Here is a 22,020-nt window from a genome sequence, read left to right as displayed (position 1 = left end):
ACGTTCGTAGCCCTACAAACTCCGTAAGCCCATTCTTAACACATAGGCTACAATCAAAGTTAAGAATTCTTAGGGCTAAGAACGTTTCGAGAATAAGGGCCCAGGGGAATAAGGTGAGGTGGCTCAACACTGCTTTCAACTGTATTCCAGTTACATCACTGTGTGTCACTGTCAGTGGAATGTCTGATGCTTACCATTTCTGTGAAACCCATGAACATAGGTATGGTGCTGACAGATCAAGGAGCGTAGTCGATCTCAGGATTCAAACCTGTGATAAAGGTTCTTGTGTGCCCAGGGGACACAACTCTGCAGTGAATTGTGTAACATTAGACAATTAGGACCCCACAGTACACCCCTTATACACTGTGGACACATTCATGTTGAGTTCCTTACTTAACACATTGGAATACAATGGTTATCATGAAAACACTCCTCAAAACATCACCATGACATTGTTATTCTGGTGAGCAGGGTTGAACTGTATTTCAGATCACCTCACGCCGGCTACTGAAGGCCAACAGTCACGCAGATCATCCCCCTGACAGCCCTGACCTAATTCACCCCCGTGACCAGTGACTGCCACAGTTAGGGTATTCGATAAGTTGCAGTGCCCTCGACGATTGGGCCATGAGCATCTAGAACTTCCTTCAGGAAAATGTCACACATTGACAGTAATACATACACATCAAACACAATGTCAGGTTTAAAGCAAAAGCTTCTCTCTGTTTATTTCCAATATTAAAAGCAATCAGTACTTACTTTAACAAAACAAACAAAATATGACATTTGTGCATTGGCTGAACAGGAAACAAACTTGTAACCAGTAACCTCGTACTGATTGGCAGTCAGGATGCAACATAAGATGTAGGACACAAACCTAAGTACATCTTTGTTTACTTGTAAGTTTTAAAGCAAAAGTGTGCATGATCACAAATGTTGGAGGCATCCTTGGTTGAATAGGGAAACATTATTTATGTCAACATACATTTTTGTGGAAAAGGAATTTGATAATATTGTATTATGAACTTGTATTGTGTACTTTCCAATTTATACCAGCACAAATGTACTTAAACCATAACTGATTTTATCATCACCGGTGTCACAGAATCAGTGTGCACTCAACTTTCATCCTCTAGGGTGTATACAACAGGGTGTATAAAACAACGAAACGTAACATTCAGAAAACAAGAGTCATCAGATGACAAGAAATCCCTCCAGCCCTAAATCTAAGTAAAACTTGTAGCAATGAAAACAGACAAAACTAAACACCCTAAAAACCAATAAATAACATGCACCAGTTGACAACATGATCTCTGTGTGTGCCAAGTTTCACAAATGAATACCATTTAGAAATATGGTCAGGAAAAACACTAAAATGAACAGCGGCAAAGTTAAACTTATACTAGAAAGGCGCAATGTTGAAATTCTAAAAGTCCCTAAATACCAGTAGAAAAACACTAGTGGCCAACCTGAAAGAATACCTATCAGTTTTATAAATGTGGTCCAGCGAAAAACAGAGAAGCATAGAGAGGCTGATTACTATGTCCCTCTATTTACATCCTGGGTACAATCGTAAACAAACCTGGATCACAATGGACACTAGATACTCCATGTGAAGTCTAAGCCAGAAACCATGGAATGTGAGGACAGCTGATGCATGCCACTGGCTGCAATGTTTTACCTCCACAGTATCACACAGAACACTAAGCCAACAACATGGAACCCATCATTTTCGTTGCCAAATTAACACAAAACAGCTCATCCTCAGTGCTTCTAAAACTCATGTCTCTCATCAACAGAGGAAACACCGGGAAAATGTTTTTCTGAATATATGTAGTATACATGAACTCTTAAAATGATCATGCTGATTAACATAATAACAATGTACCCTTGCGTGTCTTCAGTCGGAAAACAATATCTTCAGAAAATGAGTAATGCAACCACAAAGAAAAGATCTTCTAGAAGTATTGTTGTTTCCCATTAACTTCCCTAGTATCTTAAATGTGTTTTGATATTCACGGGATGGTCAACTCAAAAATTGCCGATGTGAATGTCTCCCTCAGGTAGCAGTGCTGATACAGGTTTAACAGGGTTTCCATGGTAACAACAATACATTACAAGACTAAAGATGCTGTAGTTCACTTGAATGATGCACTCTTGTTGTTGATGGGTCTCTTAATGCACTTATCACTGCTCAAATAGGCCTTGATTTTGGGAAGTGCCTCGAAACGGGTCAAGAAGGCCAACAGTTTTGGGAATTTGTCAAGACTTCCAGGCTTCATAATTCTCGTCTGGTCCAGGAGTTCATACATTGGAAAGTCACACACTGTCACCTGCCACAAGTAAGCACAATAGTTAACACTCATTCCCTGATTTGCCACACAGATTAAAAGAGCATAAATTGTACATACAACACAATCTGGTCACAAGATCCTACATTTTTTAGTATCAAACATTTAGATCTTGTACAAACATATACAAAAAATACATAATTCGATATTACCTTACGTTTATAAGATATTCAGATTATTTTCTAAAATATTTCCCAAAAAGAATATGTTGTACATGGTTTTCACAGCATCTAACTAAAATATTAGAGATGTTAAAAATTCAGTAATTTGTGATCATTAATTTTCTTCAGTTTCGTTACAAAAGGCATTTTGAACCAGGTCCTTTCAGCATGTCAACTCACCTTACTGCCTGCGAAAAAGGCTCTGTTAACAAGGAAGTTCTCGAACACCTCCAGCTTAGCTGGTAGCGCATCGAAGTAGGCAGCCTTCTTCTTTTCCTGAATAAGCAAAATCTGGCGTTACACAGAGTTCATTAGACTACTGAGTGAGTGAGTTTAGCTTTACGCCGCACTCAGCAATATTCCAGCTACATGGCCTGGGTCTGTAAATAATCAAGTCTGGACCAGACAATCCAGTGATCAACAGCATGAGCATCAATCGGTGCAATTGGGAAACAATGACTTGTGTCAACCAAGTCAGCAAGCCTGACCACCTGATCCCGTTAGTCGCCTCTTCCGACAAGCATGGGTTACTGAAGATCAATATTCTAACCCGGACCTTCACGGGTATATTAGACTAATGTTTAGTCTCTGATAGTAACAAATAAACCCATTTATATTGAAAAGGAGCCCCAGGGAGACCAGATATTCAGAACCTGAACCTGGAGAAATCTAGACTTGGTTCATTTAGGGCTTTAGTATTGCAGGGAGGGCTGTAGGAAAATAATATGGATCAGGGACTGTGAGACAGATTAAGAGTTCATCAGACTAATAGTTCACCAACCTGAGTGAGTGAGTGAGTGGCACAATAAGCAGTTTTCCAGCTTAATGACAGCAGTTTGTAAATAATCAATTCTGAACCAGAAAATCCAGTGATCAACAGCATGAGCATTGATCTACGGAATCAGGATATGATGACAAGTGTCAACCAAGTCAGTGAGCCTGACCACCTGTTTCCGTTTCTTCCAACAAGCATGGGTTGCTGAGACCAATTCCAACCCGGACTTTCGCGGGTAGAATGAGTCACATTTGTATCGGTTACAATTTAACACAAACCCTATCCTATTCACTGCTTTGTTTGAGCATTGTCCTTTCTATAGCATTCATCAGCGAATTGATGCCGACACTCTCTCATCCCTGAGATAGCGATACTGAAACACTTTGAGAAAACATATCTCAAGTTTTTAATATAACACGAAATGACCTAAACTTTCAAATGAGGGTGTTCTATGTATTTAGGCTTGAGACTATCACACACAATCTCTATTGACAGGCTCAGTTGGGTTAGCCAGCAAATAGTACAGACAGCTAATGAGACTTTGCTGGCAGCGTTGGAGAACGGAGTTGAGACCAGATATTAGCTCCCACCTTTAACAATGCAATAAAGGCATACTTACATAGTCAGAGCTGTAACAAAGCCCAACAATTCCATTTCTGAAGTCCATAGCTTGATCAAGCATCATATCGCCCTCAGCCTTCTCCTTCTCTGTCTCTCCCACTAAAACAGGGACACTGATTAAACACCAAGTCATGTGTATATAGGGGTGAGTGGCGTTTGGATGGCTTTAAGCAATAAACACATCAAGGACACAGATTAAACACCAACATTGCATATAGTGCGTGGATGGTCAGCCATGCAGGAGACACCAGAAATGGGTTTCACACACTGTACCCATGTGGGGAATCGAACCCAGGTCTTTGGCACGATCAAACGCATAAATCAACCCAGGTCTGGGGACTACCCTGGACCACCACACCCCTACAGATTATACGTTTGTCAAGCAAAAGTGAAGTACTACAGCACAGACCAGGACTTATATACACTTAGACGAGGGATTAAGTAATAGCAACATATACCAGGACTGAATGAGGGGGACTAATAACACGCAGTGGCAATACTTAGTGACAATAGGAAGCCAATGGTGGTTGATGTAAAAACAAAAATACATTGTCGGTAAAACCCAGGACTCCTACATCTCTGGTGACTGGTTCTGTAACAGAAGCTCCTCAAAATAACTGAAGCGGACCAGATCCTGAGTTACGATGTTGTGGACCTCTTCACAAGTGTCCCCATAGAAGAAACTCTCCAAATCCTCCTTAGCGCATCTCTGAGATTAGACCCCCTTGACACCCAACCTCACCACTGGCTCCATCATTGCCCTCACCTCTGCCTGCATCACCTCCACTTGCTTCACCTGGGAGGCGGCTACTATGAACAAATCCGGCCTGCCCATGGGCTCCCCTCTGTCCCAATACTCACAGAAATCTACATGACCTCCTTCGAACAGCAAGCACTCAGCACCTCAACCATCAAACCAACCTGCTGGTACAGGAAGGTCAGGTAACCGTTTGTCATCCTTCGGCAGAGACCAAGACCCAGCAGCCCTCCTACCAACACCCTCAATAACAACAGCTTGGGTCCAATTCACCTTAGAAACAGAAGTCAGTGGTCAACTTCCCTCTGGAGATGCTTGTAAGAATCAACAAGATCCGTGATTCAGAGATGCCAACTTCGAATTTAGCTCAATTAGTCCAACCATTTTGGCCCAAAACTGGATTATCTCCGCCCCCTCACCAGGCGAGGCCATCAACCTTTCCTCCACCAGTCCCACTACAGAAATGCAGCACCTCAGCCATGTTTTCCACCCAAGTTCAGCCACTACCCGTCCGAGAACTAAGTCGATGGAATTATCAGCACCACGCATCCACCCAACAAGAAAACCTGGCCTCCAACAGAACCACTGAGACCAGCACCTATTAAGTATCTCCCTCCGCTTCATGAGAAAACCTCTCACCACATCAGCCCGTCTCCTCAAGCTGAGAAGCAGGCATCGAAACCCTACTTTACCAGCTCTACACCACTAAAACCCTACTGAAAGAATGGCAGGAACACCTCTAGCGACAACATCAACCCAAAGGTGTTGTCTATAAAATCAACTGTGACTGTGGCGGGGCCTATGTGAAGTGAGAAACCTCCCGGCCCATAAATATCGAATCCAAGAACACTTATCATCTACCACCAAATCTGATAGAAAATGAAGGCATTATCCAGACCATCATCATCAACTGCCCCAATCACAACATAATTTGGGACAATGTGGACATATTATCCAAAACCACCAGGACTTCACCAAAAAGGAAACTTGCAGAAGCAGTTCAAATCCGAGGAACCTGGCCTCAAATCAGCAGAGACCAGGGATATCCTCATCCCTTCTGCATCACAATGATCTCATAAAAACAACAGATTAAGAGCACCTCAGCCATCGTTGTTAATTAATCTCATCCCAGCATGTATATTTTGTTTTACATCAACCACCATTGGCTTCCCTATTGTCACTACATTATTGCCACCGATGCCTTGTTGTTATTAATCCCCCCTCATCCAGTCCTACATGTTGTTATTGCTTAATCTCCCTCTTCTATATATAAGCCTGGTAGTGTGAACACTTGTACTTCCTCTTGCTTGAGTTCGGTATAAGAATCCATACCCGAAACGTACATCATATATAATAAAGAAGTCCTTTTCCATAAATATTCTTACTTTCTTATTAGTCACCAACTTCTTACTTGTCACTCTCTCCTGATTTTCCCATGCACCTGGATCTACTGTGAACAAGCGTCCGTAGTTGTTTTTCCAGCGTGTGACGTCTATTCAGGGATCCTTGTCCCTCATGAGTCAAATGCTTCTGTATGGAGCATCAATTCCGTATGTGATGGGTGCAGTGGTGGGAAAAGAGCGTCTACTAAAATGCGTTCTTGGCTCGGTATGTGAAAATTATCCAGATGTTTGCCTTATCCGGTGACTCAACTGGAATGTAGGCTGAAGTAGGCTTGGCGATCTAGTTGATCCTTGCCGATTTATGGAGAATGCCACTGTAGGTTGTCGTGTGGACCATCTTCCTGGCATTCTTTGATCAGCAAGCTGCCCTATAGTTATACGACTATGATCACAGCTTTCATTTCTAGCAGATTGATGTGAAAGATGCTGTTCTGCTTTGGACCACTTTCCTGATGAAACGATTATTCGAGATCGCACCCCATCCCTGCTATCGATGCATCTCACACGTAAAGATGTGTGTCGAAGGCCCGGCTCTTGTAAAATGGGTCCCTCCGCCAGACATTCGACCTGTGAGTCCACCAAAGCAGGTACCTCTTGAAGGATTGTCTGGTAGCTCTAGTCCTGCTGCTTTGTAGGCTCTCAATATAACGGCTCTCATCCAAAACGATATTGTTGTTCTTGAGATGTATACTGAGGTCTCTGTAGACAAGGGGATGAATAGGCACTTGAATTTTCTTCTCTTTGTTTTAGTCTTTTGATGATATATCTTCAGGGCTCTGACCGGACACAAGGATAAGTCCTGAGTATCCTCTGGTTTGAGGATTGTAGATAGCGCTGGTACATGAAACTGTCTATCTGGTTGACCAGGTAGTTGATTCTTAGCAATAAAGTCCCCTCTGAGTCCTAGATGTACTGCAGCATGGTGCCCCGTGTTGAATCTAGTTCGTCCAAAGTCCAACGCATGTATCTCAGACATTCGAGCTGCCATAGCTAGGGCAAGCAGGAACAGAGTCTTCTGTGTAAGCAGCTGGAAGGTAGTCTGTTCTAAAGGTTTGTAGGCATCGCTCATGAGATGACGTAGAATTACATTCAGGTCCCAGGCTGGTGCTCTGAATTTCTTTTGCTGGTTCTCCAGTTTAAAAGATTGCAACAGAGCAAGTAATTCTGGTACTTTCGTCAACTTGATGCCTGACTTCATAGTGACGACTGTACTGATGGCTGCCAGATATGTGGATAATGTCGAACCTTTCAGATGTCTTGTATATCTAAGGTGACATAGATATTCCGCCACTTGAGGATGAGAAGCTTTCATGGCTATGATGCCTTTCGGCCTTGCATATCTTTCAAATTTCTGCCATTTGTCATCATACAAATTACGAGTAGATCTGCGTAACGCTAGCGTTACTGCTTTCGCTGCTCTGGCAGAGTATCCTATTTTCTTCAAACAGGTTTTGATAAGGTCCACACATGTAGCTGGAACAGTGCTGGGTTCCCGTGGATTTGCTTGGTGTGCGGATGTCTAATAGGTTCGGCTATTCTGGTAGCTTGAGGGTTGGACTTCCGAGATCTTCTATTGGGTCAAGGAACCATACTCTCGCTGGCCAATAGGGCGGGACCAAAGTCAATTGTAGTGCCTGTGTCTGTTTGATCTTCAACAGTACTTTTAGTAGTAATATTGGAGGTGGAAACGCGTATGCGTTTAGTCCTTCCAATGATATGCTCAGTGCATCTGTTGCCCAGGCTTGGGGATCTGGTACTGGTGAGACAAACGTCCGTAGTTGTTTGTTGAACCTCGTGGCGAACAGGTCTATTCATGGGGATCCTATTTCCTTTATGATGAGCTGAAATGCTTCTGGATGGAGCATCCATTCCGTATGTGATGGGTGCAGTGGTCGGGAAAGAGCGTCTGCTAGTACGTTCTTGGCTCCCGGTATGTGACACGCCTTTATCCAGATGTTTGCCTCCTCCGTGATGTTGAACAACTGGAATGTGAGCTGAAGTAGGCTTGGCGATCTTGTTGATCCTTGCCGATTTATGGAGAATGCCACTGTAGAGTTGTCCGTGTGGACCATCAGCATTCTGTTGATCAGCAAGCTCGACTATAGTTGTACGACTATGATCACAGCTTTCATTTCTAGCAGATTGATGTGAAGATGCTGTTCTGCTTTGGACCACTTTCCTGATGAAACTTGATTGTTGAGATGCGCACCCCATCCCTGTATCGATGCATCTACGTAAAGATGTGTGTCGAAGGCCGGCTCTTGTAAATAGGTCCCTCCGCAGACATTCGACCTGTGAGTCCACCAAAGCAGGTACCTCTTGAGATTGTCTGGTAGCAAGATAGGGTCGACACTGTCCACATGTTTTGCCAGGAATCGTTGCAACAGACGTAGTTGTAATCTTCCTGTGCGAGTCAAGTCCTGTGCTGAGGTTAGTAGACCGAGTAGACATTGCCATGTTCGTAGTATTAACGGAGAGAGGACTGATGAGGAATCATGGCTTGGATCTTGATCCAACAATCTTCTGGAATCATAATTCGATTCTGCGTTGTGATAAATCTTGAGTTGATTGGCTCTTTGATGAACCTGTATGCCATCGTCCAGATAACAGGCACTGCGTAGACCTCGATGATGCAGGTAGGCGACTATAGGCTTGGTTATTCGTGTGAATAGCCACGGAGCCAACGATATTCCAAACGGTAGGACGTTCCATTGGAAGTGCTGACCTCTGAATAGGAATCGTAGATAATTTCTTGATTCCGGGATGTATGGGCATGTGCAGATATGCATCCTGAAGGTCTATGCTGGCCATGTAATCTGCTGGACGGACGAGTAGTCTGAGTTGAGGTAAGTGGATCATTCTGAACCTGTCTGGTTTCAGTAGATAGTCCTGGTTGATTATCCACATGTTGTAAATCAACCTGAATTTCTCTTTGGAATTCTTCTTGGGTACTGGGAAAATTGGGGAGTAGAAGCCAGGCGTGAGATGATGTTGATCTGTTTATACAAACCTTTAGAGGTTACGGTATGAATTCTTTGAAGAATGTCCTCCTTGGGGTACATATAAGTATTAAAATGTCCATTCTAAAAACCTACAACAGTTGTAACTATATTTTAATAAAAATATTTGCAAAACAAAAAACACGTTTTTGTCTTGTGAGACCACCCCTACAGGATCCCCGAGGGGCCCCCTACCAGCAAGAGCAGGTAACTCTAGCCGACAACCTCGCACCTCACTTTTCATGCTGAACGTATCAGACAGAATGAGGGGAGGCGGGTGGCCGTACCCCAAGGAGGACTTTCTTCAAAGAATTCATAACCTCTACAGGTTTGTATAATTCTTTTTCAGAAGAAGTCCTCCTTGGGGAGAGCCATCCCTTCTCGAACCTCCGTCTCATGACTCATCCCTTCGCGAACGTCTGTCTCGAGATCCATCCCTTTGAGTACTTCTCTCTCGCGAACCCTGCCTTCGCAAACTTGATCCTTGCGAACGTCTGTGAGAGATATGGGATCTCGATCTAGAGCGACTTGATCTCAGAGATGGCTCCCTAGGTGTTCTCGAACGTGGCCTTCGCGAACCTTCCATCTTCTTCCATGATGACAGAGTCGTCAGACTGTGATGACCTTCACGAATGTAGACGTTCGCCAACGTAGTCTTCAGATGTAGATCTGTGAGGTGTATCAGGTTCGCGCAGGTCAGAGGGTTTGCGAACATTGCCAGTAGATGTGAGGTTCCGTCGAGCATTCGCTTCCTCCCCAAACCTACGTTCCATCATGGCCATCATCTGGTCAGTAAATTGCCTCATGAAGCCGCCTGAATCCAGGTTCTGCGCTGACTGAAGCTGATGCGGCGTTGATGAAGCGTTCGTGAACACTGATGTGTTGTGTGCTTCAACTTCGCTCCGTTGAGAAGTTGGTGGTTGGTCGTCAAACAGCTGGCCCGCTGTTGTAGTTGCAGGAGACAATCTAGTAGTCGTGGAGGTCAACTGCGTCGCCGAACTAGTAGGTACTTCAGGCAGAAGTAACTGTGGTTCATCAACACGTCTGCTTCGTGAGTTTGGATAATCTCCTCATTAAACGACCTCTGATTAGTTGACTTCCTAGGTCGCGTTGATATCGACTCTGATCTAGCTACAGATGCTCTCCTCTGCGTTGTAGGTGATGAAGAAGTCTTCTTCTTACTCTGAGAGTGTGTCAACTCCGTCGTAGCTGATCTCTTCTTCGACCCCGTAACAGACGACTGCCCCTGCAACGTACTCAACATAGCACTAGGATTACGTATTTCTGCAGTAGCAAGCGACATAGGGTTACCGGCTTGATCTCCCGATTTATCAACCGTGACTTGTGATGACTTCCTCACCCGACCCATGGCACGTCTATAGATATAAGACAAATATTGATTAAATTGTAGATTTGATAAACCAATGCAATATGTACAACGCAAGGTATAAGAACATGGTTTAATGCATGAAGGGCATTGGGGGTGAGGATCAGCCACTGATAGCCAGTGCCTGCAAACACTGCAAGATTTCATGAAATGTAAACAAGTTACATTACAATGAAAATATGTCACAAAATACAAATAATTTCTTCAAAACTTTTACATAAAATATAAACTATTTATAGCCAAATACCATACACAGAAAAATTTTGATAAATAGAATCTAAATAAAAAAGGATATATGCCGTATACAGGATTCCAGTGCTCGCCCAACCATCCGCTTGGGCGAAAAGGGAGAGAGTGACAAGTAAGGCGGGTCACATGACTGTTTACGCGGGAAAAGGGAGGTAACCCGTGGGTGAGTGTACTTTTACGTCCGCTTTAGGGAACTACAAAGGATTCAAGTGTTCCACTACCATTTGCATAGAAGACGGAGATAAGCAAAGATCATGAGTCAGGATAAGGAAAAATTGTAAATATATAGTCTAAGACATTGTTATTAACATTGTACTCACCTAAATCAGTATAAGTATACACATATAGCTTGATACTGAATAAAATGTGGTTGAAATATATTGTGTATGGTACATATGCTATTTAATACTGTAATTTAATGTATTATTTTTTAAATTTGTATATTATTACTGCTATCGTAGTCGCAAATTTTGTGTTGTTTTTTCGTAACGAATACGATAAAATCGTATGGGCTTGCATCTCCGTGGATTGGGTGGCATGGTTGATGCATGTCATTATATCCCAAATATGCAGATTGACACTCATGTCAATCATTAGATGGTCTTGATGAACCTTGATCATTTACAGACTGACGTCAAATAGCTGGATCAGTATTTGCTGCTGCATTACACAAGCAAACAAATCTATAGGTACTTACAGCAATTATGCGTTCTGGCAATGTGTCGGAGAATGGCATTACTCTGAGTGAGCTTAATATCACCATCCACATAGTAGGGCAACTGAAAGAACAAGGGCAGTTTAACATTTCAATGTGCATAAAGTTGGACATTGTCCCATAGATCCTCTAAAGATCAAAGTTTTGACCTGAGCATGAAGCTGAATATTGTTGAAAAGCTGACATCTGCTAGGCTTAAGATCTAACATATAGTTAATTTTGACGGTCAAAGTTAACCATGGGCTCACCTAAAGTGACTTATGTAGGTGTCGTATGGATGTACTGCTGACAGGTGAGTGAGGTGAGTGAGTGGGTGGGTGGGTGGGTGGGTGGGTGAGTGAGTGAGTGAGTATGGGTGGGTGGTTGGCCATTCGGATGTGTGTGGAGGAGTGGACGGGTTGCTGGGTGAGTGAGTGAGTGAGTGAGTGAGTGAGTGAGTGAGTGAGTGAGTGAGTGATTATGGTTTTATGTGTAGTCATGAATTTCTAAGTTTTAATTGTTATGTTACCATGGTTACAATGATACGGCAGTTACACTGAAGAACTTACATTGGGGAAGGGCAGTCCCAGGGTGGGCTTCACACTGGTCCAGGTTTCCCGGCTGTAGTCAGGAGCTGAAGAAAAACAACAAATATTTCTTACTCAATCCAAAATAAAGAAATATATACTCTGTACACAGTGGAGGAGACCATACAGGAATGTAAGCTGAGTGCAGCTTTATCCAACAGTATTGTTTCTACATTATATCATGTAGGGGCACATTCGCCATCATAGTTTTGGGACATCACACCTCCATTGCGCCTGTCTTTACAAAGCATAGAAGGAAAGGTTTCACAGCTATTGCTATGCATTTGGGGCCTGGGCCCTGTTTCCATATAACTATCATAGTGCTACAACTGCTGTAAGACTATGTTACAGTATAGGAGCTGCGACAGTCACAGCATTACGATAGACTTGTGAAACGGGGCCCTGATCTGTAGGAGTAGGAGACAGGGGGTGATGGAGATGATCACATCACTTCCAAACAGATTTTTAAATTATCACCTACCTGTACCCGTGTCAGGTAGAGTGAGTGAGCAAAGAGTGAGTGAGTAAGTATGGTTTAACGCCGCTTTTAGCAATATTCCAAAAACATCTCGGCAGGGGACACCAGAAATAATCATCACACATTGTACCCATGTTCGAATTGAACCTGGGTCTTCAGCGTGACGAGCAGACGCTTTAGCCACTTGGCTACCCCACCACCCGAGTGAGCAAAGAACTAAGTCTGGTAGTACTGCTACAGTTACTTCCTCAATGTATATTTCAGACAATATGTACTGTAATATATTTCTGCATGCTGCTGCATTTTTATTACTAGAAAGCAATGGAATCTGTTGGTTCATACAAAAAATGCCACGTTTATCACAGCTGTTAATTAAACATGAACTTGTAATAAATCATATTTTTCTGGACAACATTATTGCCAGAGTCTGAAATCACATAGGAATGAATGTGTCGTGCTGGAGACATAGTGTGACCAATGTAATGAACAATATGGAAACTTCATGAAAGCCATGTCATTTACTGTGTGAAAAATGTCTCACCATCGCCCTGCTCGTATTGAACATCCTCAAAGTCCTGGTCTACATAACTCAGCAGCAGGCGAATAGGCTGTGCCAACTGAAACAGAAGCACATCATCATCATCATCATCATCATCATCATCACCAGGATTGGTTGGGCAACATCCATATTCATTCTCTTCCCACAGAGGTTACTCCTGTCATATCTTCCTACGTAACCTCTGTTCTAATACGGCCCTTTCATGGTGTGAGCGTTCAAGACTCGTGATTGGAGGCAATCAGATTTAGTTGTGCAATCAGCGACGTTGTTTCAAAAGTGATCATTCGCAAGGCCTCTGTAATTTCCGTATACTTCGAGAAAACTAAACCTCTTCCCCTGCGCGATGCGCAAACGTTTCTTCTAGACAGAACTCAGTCATGTTATGGCGGATCAGTGACGTTTCCATCGCCCTCGTTGACAACGGACAAGCTAGCCATTAAACGTCTTGTGTGTAACATCAACACAAGTCCCCGGCAGATGGGGGATATTTGTGGCCTCACATTTGCTTGTGTTAGTCAAGTTGAATCTAAGTCGATGTAACACGTTTTCTGATTGGATAGAAAGAAGGGAGATAATTCGTGTTGCGATCTTTTGCCGCTAGGGGATTTTACGAGAACCGTGAAATATTGCCGTATTAGAACAGAGGTTCGTAGGAAGATATGACAAGTAACCTCTGTGGGAAGAGAATGCATCCATATTATGATCTGTATTAAAACAGCAAATCAGGCTCATTAATTATTCTAATCATACAAATCTGCTGCATTCACTCTTGAAGTCTATAAAGTCACTGTGAATCAATTCCAAACATAATGTTAGGTAAATCTGCGTGTCAAATGTAGCGGTGTACATCAGAGTGAGTAAGTGAGTATGGTTTTACGCCGCTTTTTAGCAATATTCCAGCAATATCACGGCGGAGGACACCAGAAATGGGCTTCACATATTGTACCCATGTGTGGGAATCGAACCCGGGCCTTCGTCGTGACGAGCGGACGCTTTAACCACTAGGCTACCCCACCGCCCCGGTGTACATCAGAAGGAATGCATGAAGCAATATACAATGTATACAGTCATTACGTTTCCTATCTCCCTACCACTGAGACTATAGTTAGGCCAAACTTAGTTTAACAAATATTTCACACTTTCACATATTAACTACATAAATTGTAGATGTAAATATGAAAAAACAGTTTTTTTCTATTTCCGACAGTACTTTAGTATTTCCTATAACAGTTCAGAAATGGTGCACGAAAAGTCTTGTTAATGCAATATGTCACTTGAAAATTGACACATGACATTCCTAGCCACACTGGAGCCAGGACCTAACATTTGTCTGTTTTACCAGTATATAAGAACTGACTTCATCATGAGGGTTCAGTGATTCCAGTCGGAGAATCAATAATCAAGTTTACCATACACTTACGAATGTCGTAGCACAAGCATACAAAAATGAGCAAAACAAAAATTTATGAACCCCAAAAAGTACTAGAATGTGTACTTTACTAAGAAAGTGTAATCTCAAATATAACATATGTTAAAATTTAATTTGGAGGAAATATTTCACTGACAATGTCTGTTTGACATGTAAATTCCAAGAAGCACTCCTAAACATCTTTTTGCCTTGTTGCACACTTCTAATACAATGTCAAACTGTATTTTTCTGTACTGAAGGTCACGTAAACCTAAGGCAAGGTAAAGTCTGTCTGGTGTTCCAGACGGTGATTAATTCATTCTGACACACAGCCCAAACATGCACTGAATACAGTCAGGTAACTTGTGGAGCCTGACCAGGCAAGACGATTGGTACATACATTTCCCTATATGGAAACTTGCTGATTTAACAGGTTCTGGGAAACAAGGCACATGTGCTATGAAACCTTGGGCCAACGTCCCAACCAGGAAGGGAAACCTTTCAGGATGAATTTCTGAAAACTTGATTTGTCAGACAAGGATGCAATATAACAGCTTGCATTATTTTAGAACGCTGCTGCTTCAGTTTCGAAATGTGATCCTGGTTCATCATTTATTATAAATCATTGTCTGTAGCCACGGTAACAGACGATATATCTGTTCAACAAGTACTGTGTTACACTGTGTTTTGATGAATATACCAATAAATACTGAAGATGAACAAAAAATAATTTCACTGTGGATCCCATGGAAAGCAAAGATAACATTAAGGCCAATTCAATTACTGTGAGGTTAGGACAAGTGACATGTTTAAAATTATTGAGTGAGTGAGTGAGTTTGGTTTTATGCCGATTTTAGCAATATTCCAGCAATATCACAGCGGGGGACACCAGAAATGGGCTTCACACATTGTGAATTGAACGCGGGTCTTCAGCATGACAAGCGAACGCTTTAACCACTAGGCTACCCCACTGCCCCTTAAAATTATGGAACGTATAATGTGCATGTATGTATGCAGGGCTGTCTATACTAGTCTGGACTGGTTGGGGGGCGATGGGGTAGCCTAGTTGTTAAAGCGCTGGCTCGTCACGCTGAAGACCCGAGTTTGATTCCCCACATGAGTACAATGTGTGAAGCCCATTTCTAGTTTCTCCCGCTGTGATATTGCTGGAATATTGCTAAAAGTGGCGTAAAACCATACTCACTCACTCACTCACTGGACAGGATGGTTTATAGTGCTAGCCCACTGAGATACCATTCCACAGTTTATCATGGGTATTCGACACAAACACATTAAACAGATGCCAACCTGACCAATCCATGTTCTATACCATTAATGCAGAGAACCACACTGGTTTTACAACCTGCCCCATATTTCAACGTCTCATGACCATGGCCCCAACAACCAAGCTTCTGATCTCTAGACTGATGCTCTATCCACTAGACCACCATAGCAGTCCTTTCCAAATCTTGCTGATTTTCTTAACCGAATGAATATGCAATACTGATAAAAGATACTTCAAATTTCATTAGTTGGTACAGTATATTCACAAGCACTGGCTAAAATGATAGATAATCGGCAACGTGGTTGATGGGAAGAATCATTACCGATTATCATTATGAACACTGTTTCGATGTCTTCCATAAAATATTGTGATGAAATAGTTTCAAGTTTTAGATACAGCACACATAGGCCACTTCTTAACCATGTCTACAGCACTCTTTTTGTTAATAACTCATGCATAACCATGTCACCAATTTTCTAGTGACATATAAAATATGTTGTTCTTTGCGCTTCTCCTCCAAGTACTTTTCAGATATTTGTCAATGTGTAGTTCATTATTAACAGTATCAGAGCTATACTGATTGCCAGTCCTTCAAAAGAGCTGAAGGGGTGCCAATCCCTTTTCCCCAATTTTTCAGATGTCTTACCTCTTACCTGTAAACTACTATTTGTATTACGAAAGGGTTATATAACAGCTAGACTCAGTTAACATGCATGGGCCTACATCTTCCAGAGTTAAGGCTGGGGTGCAAACTTCATAATAGCCATTGGGTTTCCAATTAGTTTCCTATTGGCAACTCCTCAGCAGTGTAGATGCTATCTGGGGCGGTGGGGTAGCCTAGTGGTTAAAGCGTTGGCTCGTCACGCCGAAGACCCGGGTTCGAATCCCCACATGGGTACAATGTGTGAAGCCCATTTCTGGTGTGCCCCGGCTTGATGTTGCTGGAATATTGCTAAAAGCGGCGTAAAACCAAACTCAGTCAGTCAGTCAGTCAGTGTAGATGCTATCTGCTCATGAGTGACATGACTGTAACGGCTATGGGTGCCTGGCTATGGGTGACTGGCTATGGCTGCCTGGCAAGAGCCTGGCAATGGTTAACCTAGGTATTTACTACTAGAATAAAACTGTGCTTTATAGTAAATCATAAGTATCCAAGTATAAAACTGAATGGACCTTTGTTAGTGTCATATAAAACAATATATCAACCTCCTTGATACATTCAAATTGATTCTTTACAAAGTACATTTTTTAAACTTTAGACATATTTGCTTTATCTACATTTACTTAGACAAAATAACTCTCAATAAGACTGTTTAAACAACACGTGTACGGTGTAGCAAATGAAATATTTCTATCTCGATCCATGACAGTCTCTGGAATTTTAACAGTAGCTTATGCAATGTGTAAGCTCAACAACGACAGTTAAAAAATCATACACGCACTAATTGCATTTCAACAGCAACGCAAATGTTTTATACTCACGCCGCGAATAGCCCAGTATCCAAGAGTAGGCATAGTGTGATAGTGCAAGGAAAGTGACACCGAACTCTAACACTGGTTAACTGGCGGGAGATAATGGTGTTAACGGCCGACTTTGGTATTTATACTCAGAGTGAGTTGCCCGGATGATCCGGCTTCTCGCTTGTCAAGGTGAAGGTCATACGGAAGGAGTAGTCATTACGTCACTAGTTTATCCGGGAGTCTTTTTATGATTTGTCAGTAAATATACTGCATTTTGCGCTTTATTTCCTGCACACACCAAATAAGTTGTATGATTTAACAGTGATATATTTTATAGAGGTACAGCGCGTGGTTTTTAGTTGCGTGTTTGCGAAATTCACACAATGTTCAGCACTGTCTGACCCCCAATTCTCAGAATTCACTTTCCGATTCCTCGGAAAGGGACGATTCCGAGAACACAAGCACAGTGATGAAGCAGTTTCTCATATTATGATGAACAGCTTAGAATGTTCCAGAGGTGGAAATTTCCAAAATTCTTTCGTCTCTGCATGGTTATTTTGTATGATTATTCAGTAGAAAATGTAATTATGTAGATTTAACAATTCCACACATCTCAAGACTATTTACTGATGGTTTCATTACATGTTATATTATTCACATATCAGGTTGTATTTATTCATTCCTTTCTCCATCACTACCATTATGTAATCAAGTCGTCAATCCAAAACTCCTTGATTTAAAGGGGCAGTGGGGTAGCAATTAGTGGTTAAAAACGTTCACTCGTCACGCCTAAGACCCAGGTTCGATTCCCCACATGGGTAGAATCTATAGTGTGTGAAGCCCATTTCTGGTGTCCCCTGCTGTGGTATTGCAGGAATATTGCTAAAAGTGTCGTTAAACCATACTCGCACTTCTTGATTTAAGCTGTAACACAACCTTTTCAATCGGTTTAATCAGAGTGAATACGGTTTTATGCCGCTTTCAGCAATATTCAAACAGAAATTAGACTATTGTCATAACAATGTTCACGTGTTTAGTTGATCTATACGTTGGGTATGAGCTGTACATAAGATCCCGTCTTAACGGATCCGGGTTCATATATTGTGGCGTTATTTGGACTTCTCATTTGTATACAGGTGAGGCAAGCGGATCCTCGGACAAAAAGAATGCAGTGAACGTTGACTTTAACGAGCGTTACATGTATAAACCGGATGTCGCACCAACAAAGCGCACCTGTACAAAGATGAATTTTCATATTTTACTTGTATGTTACTCAATCCTAACGCATAACTATCTTAAAGAGTATATTAAGCCCCACACTGTAACATCTTTTATCGAAATTCTTTCATCTGAAAACTCGGATGCTGTGTATAACTTATGTCTGTATTTATATAAAGTCCAACAGCTAAGAGAATCTTAATTACTTCACTGGCATGCGTGTTTCATGCAATCAAACATTGTCTGTATCATGGGCGTATGGCCTCTTTACTGCATGTAAACTGTATGTCTGCCTGAAGTCTTGAACGCGACCTTTGTAACTTCCTTATCTGAGTATGCTGACACGTGTGGCGGGATAACGGTACATTAGCCTTGGATAGGCTATGGAAAAGGTGATAAATAGATTTAACCTGTGGGACAACTTCTTTATTAACACACAAAGAAGGCACTTGCTTTCGTCATTGCAGATTGTTCACATATGTTATTATAAATCTGTTATCAGAAATCATAAATGCATGTTGATCAGCATTCTCTTCCACAGAGGTTACTCCTGTCATATATTCCTACGTAACGTAACGTAAGAAGATATGACAGGAGTAACCTCTGTGGAAGAGAATGGTTGATCAGTGTACAGTGCAAAAATTATACGAATTTACTTATGTTTAAGAAGTGATTATGATTTAGATGCGTGGCATTTTATATTTGCATATGAAGCGTATCTTTTATTATATATTGTATTATGTGTTCTATTTGAAGTTCGCCGAATGTCAATGAGAACAGGGTGCCGTTCCACTAAAGGAACCGATCTTAGCCCTATGCCAATCGTAAACCCCTAAAATCCCAATCTTAGCGTGACGTTACGATCGGCATACCGTTCCACTAACCAATCTTACCCAAGTCAATCGTAAAGTGAAGATTCAAAGTCTAAGTTGCTCATGACCAACTTAGGATAGCTAAAATCAATCGTAGAGAAACCAAAATGGTAGCTTTCCTATTCTGTGTGCAAAATAAGAGCGAGCATTTCACCGTGAGCGTCCCCTAAAGTCCCCCATGAAATGAATTTGTATATTTCTGTGAAATGTCAGGCCAGTCTGACCACTGTCGTCATGGGAACACAACCGAGCGTGTCGGTATAACACATTTGTACAACAGTATTGCAACGTCATAAAGTGAACAATGTTCTGAAGCAAAAAGATACAAATATGTTTGATTTCACTGCGCATATTTGGTGGGGGATTCTAAAGGCAGGCCGCGTGTTATTCAAGACCACTGACAGATTCTACATACGTTATAGCCTCGTCACGCCTTGTTTATTCTGATTGACAAGGTTAAGGCACATATTAAAAGCTCTGACACAATTGACATTTTTAAAGTCCAGACTTAAAACCTGTTCTCTGTATATTACTTATAATCTCGGCTGTAAATATTCTCGAGTAAATTATCTGTACACAGCGCTTTGAGCATGCCCAAGGATGTGGAATAGGCGCACTATAAATATGCATTTATTATTATTATATTATGCTTGATACCCAGCGTTCACACGCACTTGCACCTGAAACCAAGGTGCTCACTACCCTAATATTTTGCTCAGGTTTTTTCCACATTTACACTTGGTTGGAAAATACCCATGAAGGCCCGGGTTAGAATATTGAACTTCAATAACCCATGCCTGTCGTAAGAGGCTACTAACGGGATCGGGTGGTCAGGCTCGCTGACTTGGTTGACACATGTCTTCGGTTCCCATTTGAGCAGATCGATGCTCATGCTGTTGATCATTGGATTGATGAATTCAGTTCTACACAATTCTACATTAATATATTATTAAGATAGATCACAACCGGATTTCAAGTCAAGCTGGAACAAGGTAACCTACCTTCTATACAATGTACACTTCCGTCTGATATAGGTTATCTAGTGGGGATGGGGTGGGATGTGGTTCTGAATGTCTTAGTTTCACCGCATTCGCCATGTGAAACGTCTTGCTCCTAGTCTGTGAAAAAATTCTAAACTTACAGGCAGGGGGTCTGTGGGACTGGGAGGATGGTGGTGGAGTAGGTCTGTGAGGACCATCTATACAGGTGACAAGTGATTCCTATCTTCAGTCAGAGCGTCAGAGTAAACATCATACCGTGTAAACTGTAGCATGATTGATGTTAACAACTATAGCTAAACTGTAGGTGAATTTCAGAAACACGGAAGCAGAAAACCTAAGTTTTTCATTGACAATTTCAAACATGTTCACGTCACTTTTATTACAGTCATACTGGCAGTCGAGTGAGTGAATATGGTTTTCGGCGCTTTTAGCAATACTCTAGCAATACAACGGCGGGGGCACGCACAGGCCCTCGTGTCTTTGCGAGGATTAAAGATTTTCAAAAATAGTACCAAAATTTGAGATGACCCCCCGACTCGAAATGCTTCACTGTGAAGCACTTGGAGTCGGGGGTCATCTCAAAAACACTATTTTCTAAAATCTTTAATCCTCGCAAAGACACTAGGGCCTGTGGGGACACCATGCAGAAATGGGCTTCACACACTGTAGCCATGTAGGGAATCGAACCCTGGTCTTCAGTGTGACGAGCGGACACTAACCATTTAGACACACACACACACACACACACACACACACACACACACACACACACACACACACACACACACACCAGTCTGGAAGTCACCTGTGTGGCAACAACTGTCCTCATCACTACTGACACAATCCGTGACGTCCTCCCCCTTAGCAACGTCATCTTCCAGAACATTATCTTTGAGCTTATCAACACCATCAGCGACTTCTTGACATAATCGTACATAACGTCATTATAAGAACCCATGTACTAAGACTTAACATGTTGACCCCTACCTTTTCGGGTTTATTAACATTTTTTAAGGAAAACTGCAGCGGATAAGTGGAATATGTTTTCCTATCAACCATTTTCAAATGGCGTTTGAACTATTTCTCCTCCTTATCACGTTTCTAAAAGCACTCAGAGCGCTTATTACGATTATTAGGGCAAATACGGTACGTTATCTGCGGCTTTGTTAGTGCAAAGGGTTTATCTGAGGATATGATAACCCCAGAGTTGACCTGAGTCTATAGCTACTTATCTCCAACAACATCCAGCCAGAGTGCGGGAGGGTTGATAGTGAGTTTAGTTTTACGCCGCACTCAGCAATATTCCAGCTATATGGCGGCGGTCAGTACATAATCGAATCTGGACCAGACAATCCAGTGATCAACAGCATGAGCATCGATCTGCACAATTGGGAACCGATGACATGTGTCAACCAAGTCAGCGAGCCTGACCACCGATCCCGTTAGTCGCCTCTTACGACAAGCATGGGTTACTGAAGATCAATATTCTAACCCGGACCTTCACGGGTATGGGAGGGTTAAAAAGAAATAAAGACATCAAAAGGTTATTTTCAACAATTGTATTATTAATATGAAATTTATTTTCTAAAAATTATAAATCTGGATCACATGGTAATAGTCTTGAATGGTCGCTTCGTTTCTGAAACTTTCGTTTTATAAATGTAGATGAAAATAGGTCAAGTTGACGTGTTTTAGGAATGTGCCAATATGGTAAAAGTATCCAGGACATAAATTTCTACAACTGCAGGGTAAAA

The 22,020-nt window shown here is 42.0% G+C and overlaps 1 protein-coding gene and 1 long non-coding RNA gene across 2 annotated transcripts; one reads left to right on the top strand and one right to left on the bottom strand.

Annotated features, from left to right (window-relative positions):
* Positions 1-697: 697 nt before the first annotated feature.
* LOC124283290 (glutathione S-transferase Mu 3-like) lies at positions 698-17,352 on the bottom strand. The gene is made up of 7 exons (XM_046719321.1): positions 17,197-17,352; positions 13,004-13,079; positions 11,967-12,031; positions 11,401-11,482; positions 3,907-4,007; positions 2,693-2,788; positions 698-2,333 (listed from the first exon to the last, which is right to left on the bottom strand). The coding sequence occupies exons 1-7, from the start codon at positions 17,227-17,229 to the stop codon at positions 2,139-2,141; spliced, it is 648 nt and encodes a 215-aa protein (XP_046575277.1). The 5' UTR covers positions 17,230-17,352; the 3' UTR covers positions 698-2,138.
* LOC124283293 lies at positions 3,963-21,557 on the top strand. Its single transcript, XR_006900321.1, has 3 exons — positions 3,963-4,062; positions 17,924-17,927; positions 21,538-21,557. It is a non-coding gene; the product is annotated as an uncharacterized LOC124283293 (long non-coding RNA).
* The last annotated feature ends 463 nt before the right edge of the window (positions 21,558-22,020 follow it).

The sequence above is a fragment of the Haliotis rubra genome, unplaced genomic scaffold (assembly GCF_003918875.1).
Source record: "Haliotis rubra isolate DU_JTF1 unplaced genomic scaffold, ASM391887v1 Scf312, whole genome shotgun sequence".
NCBI classification, from domain to species: domain Eukaryota; kingdom Metazoa; phylum Mollusca; class Gastropoda; order Lepetellida; family Haliotidae; genus Haliotis; species Haliotis rubra.
Note: the sequence above shows the minus strand (reverse complement) of the source record. Positions and strands in the feature narration are given on the sequence as shown.

Excerpts from the sequence above, each read along its gene's own strand:
- LOC124283290 (XM_046719321.1), bottom strand. The coding sequence starts at position 17,229 with ATGCCTACTCTTGGATACTGGGCTATTCGCGGC. Across the intron at positions 13,080-17,196 it reads GATACTGGGCTATTCGCGGC|TTGGCACAGCCTATTCGCCT; the intron begins GTGAGTATAAAA and ends CTTCTGTTTCAG. Across the intron at positions 4,008-11,400 it reads TGCCAGAACGCATAATTGCT|TGGGAGAGACAGAGAAGGAG; the intron begins GTAAGTACCTAT and ends TCCCTGTTTTAG.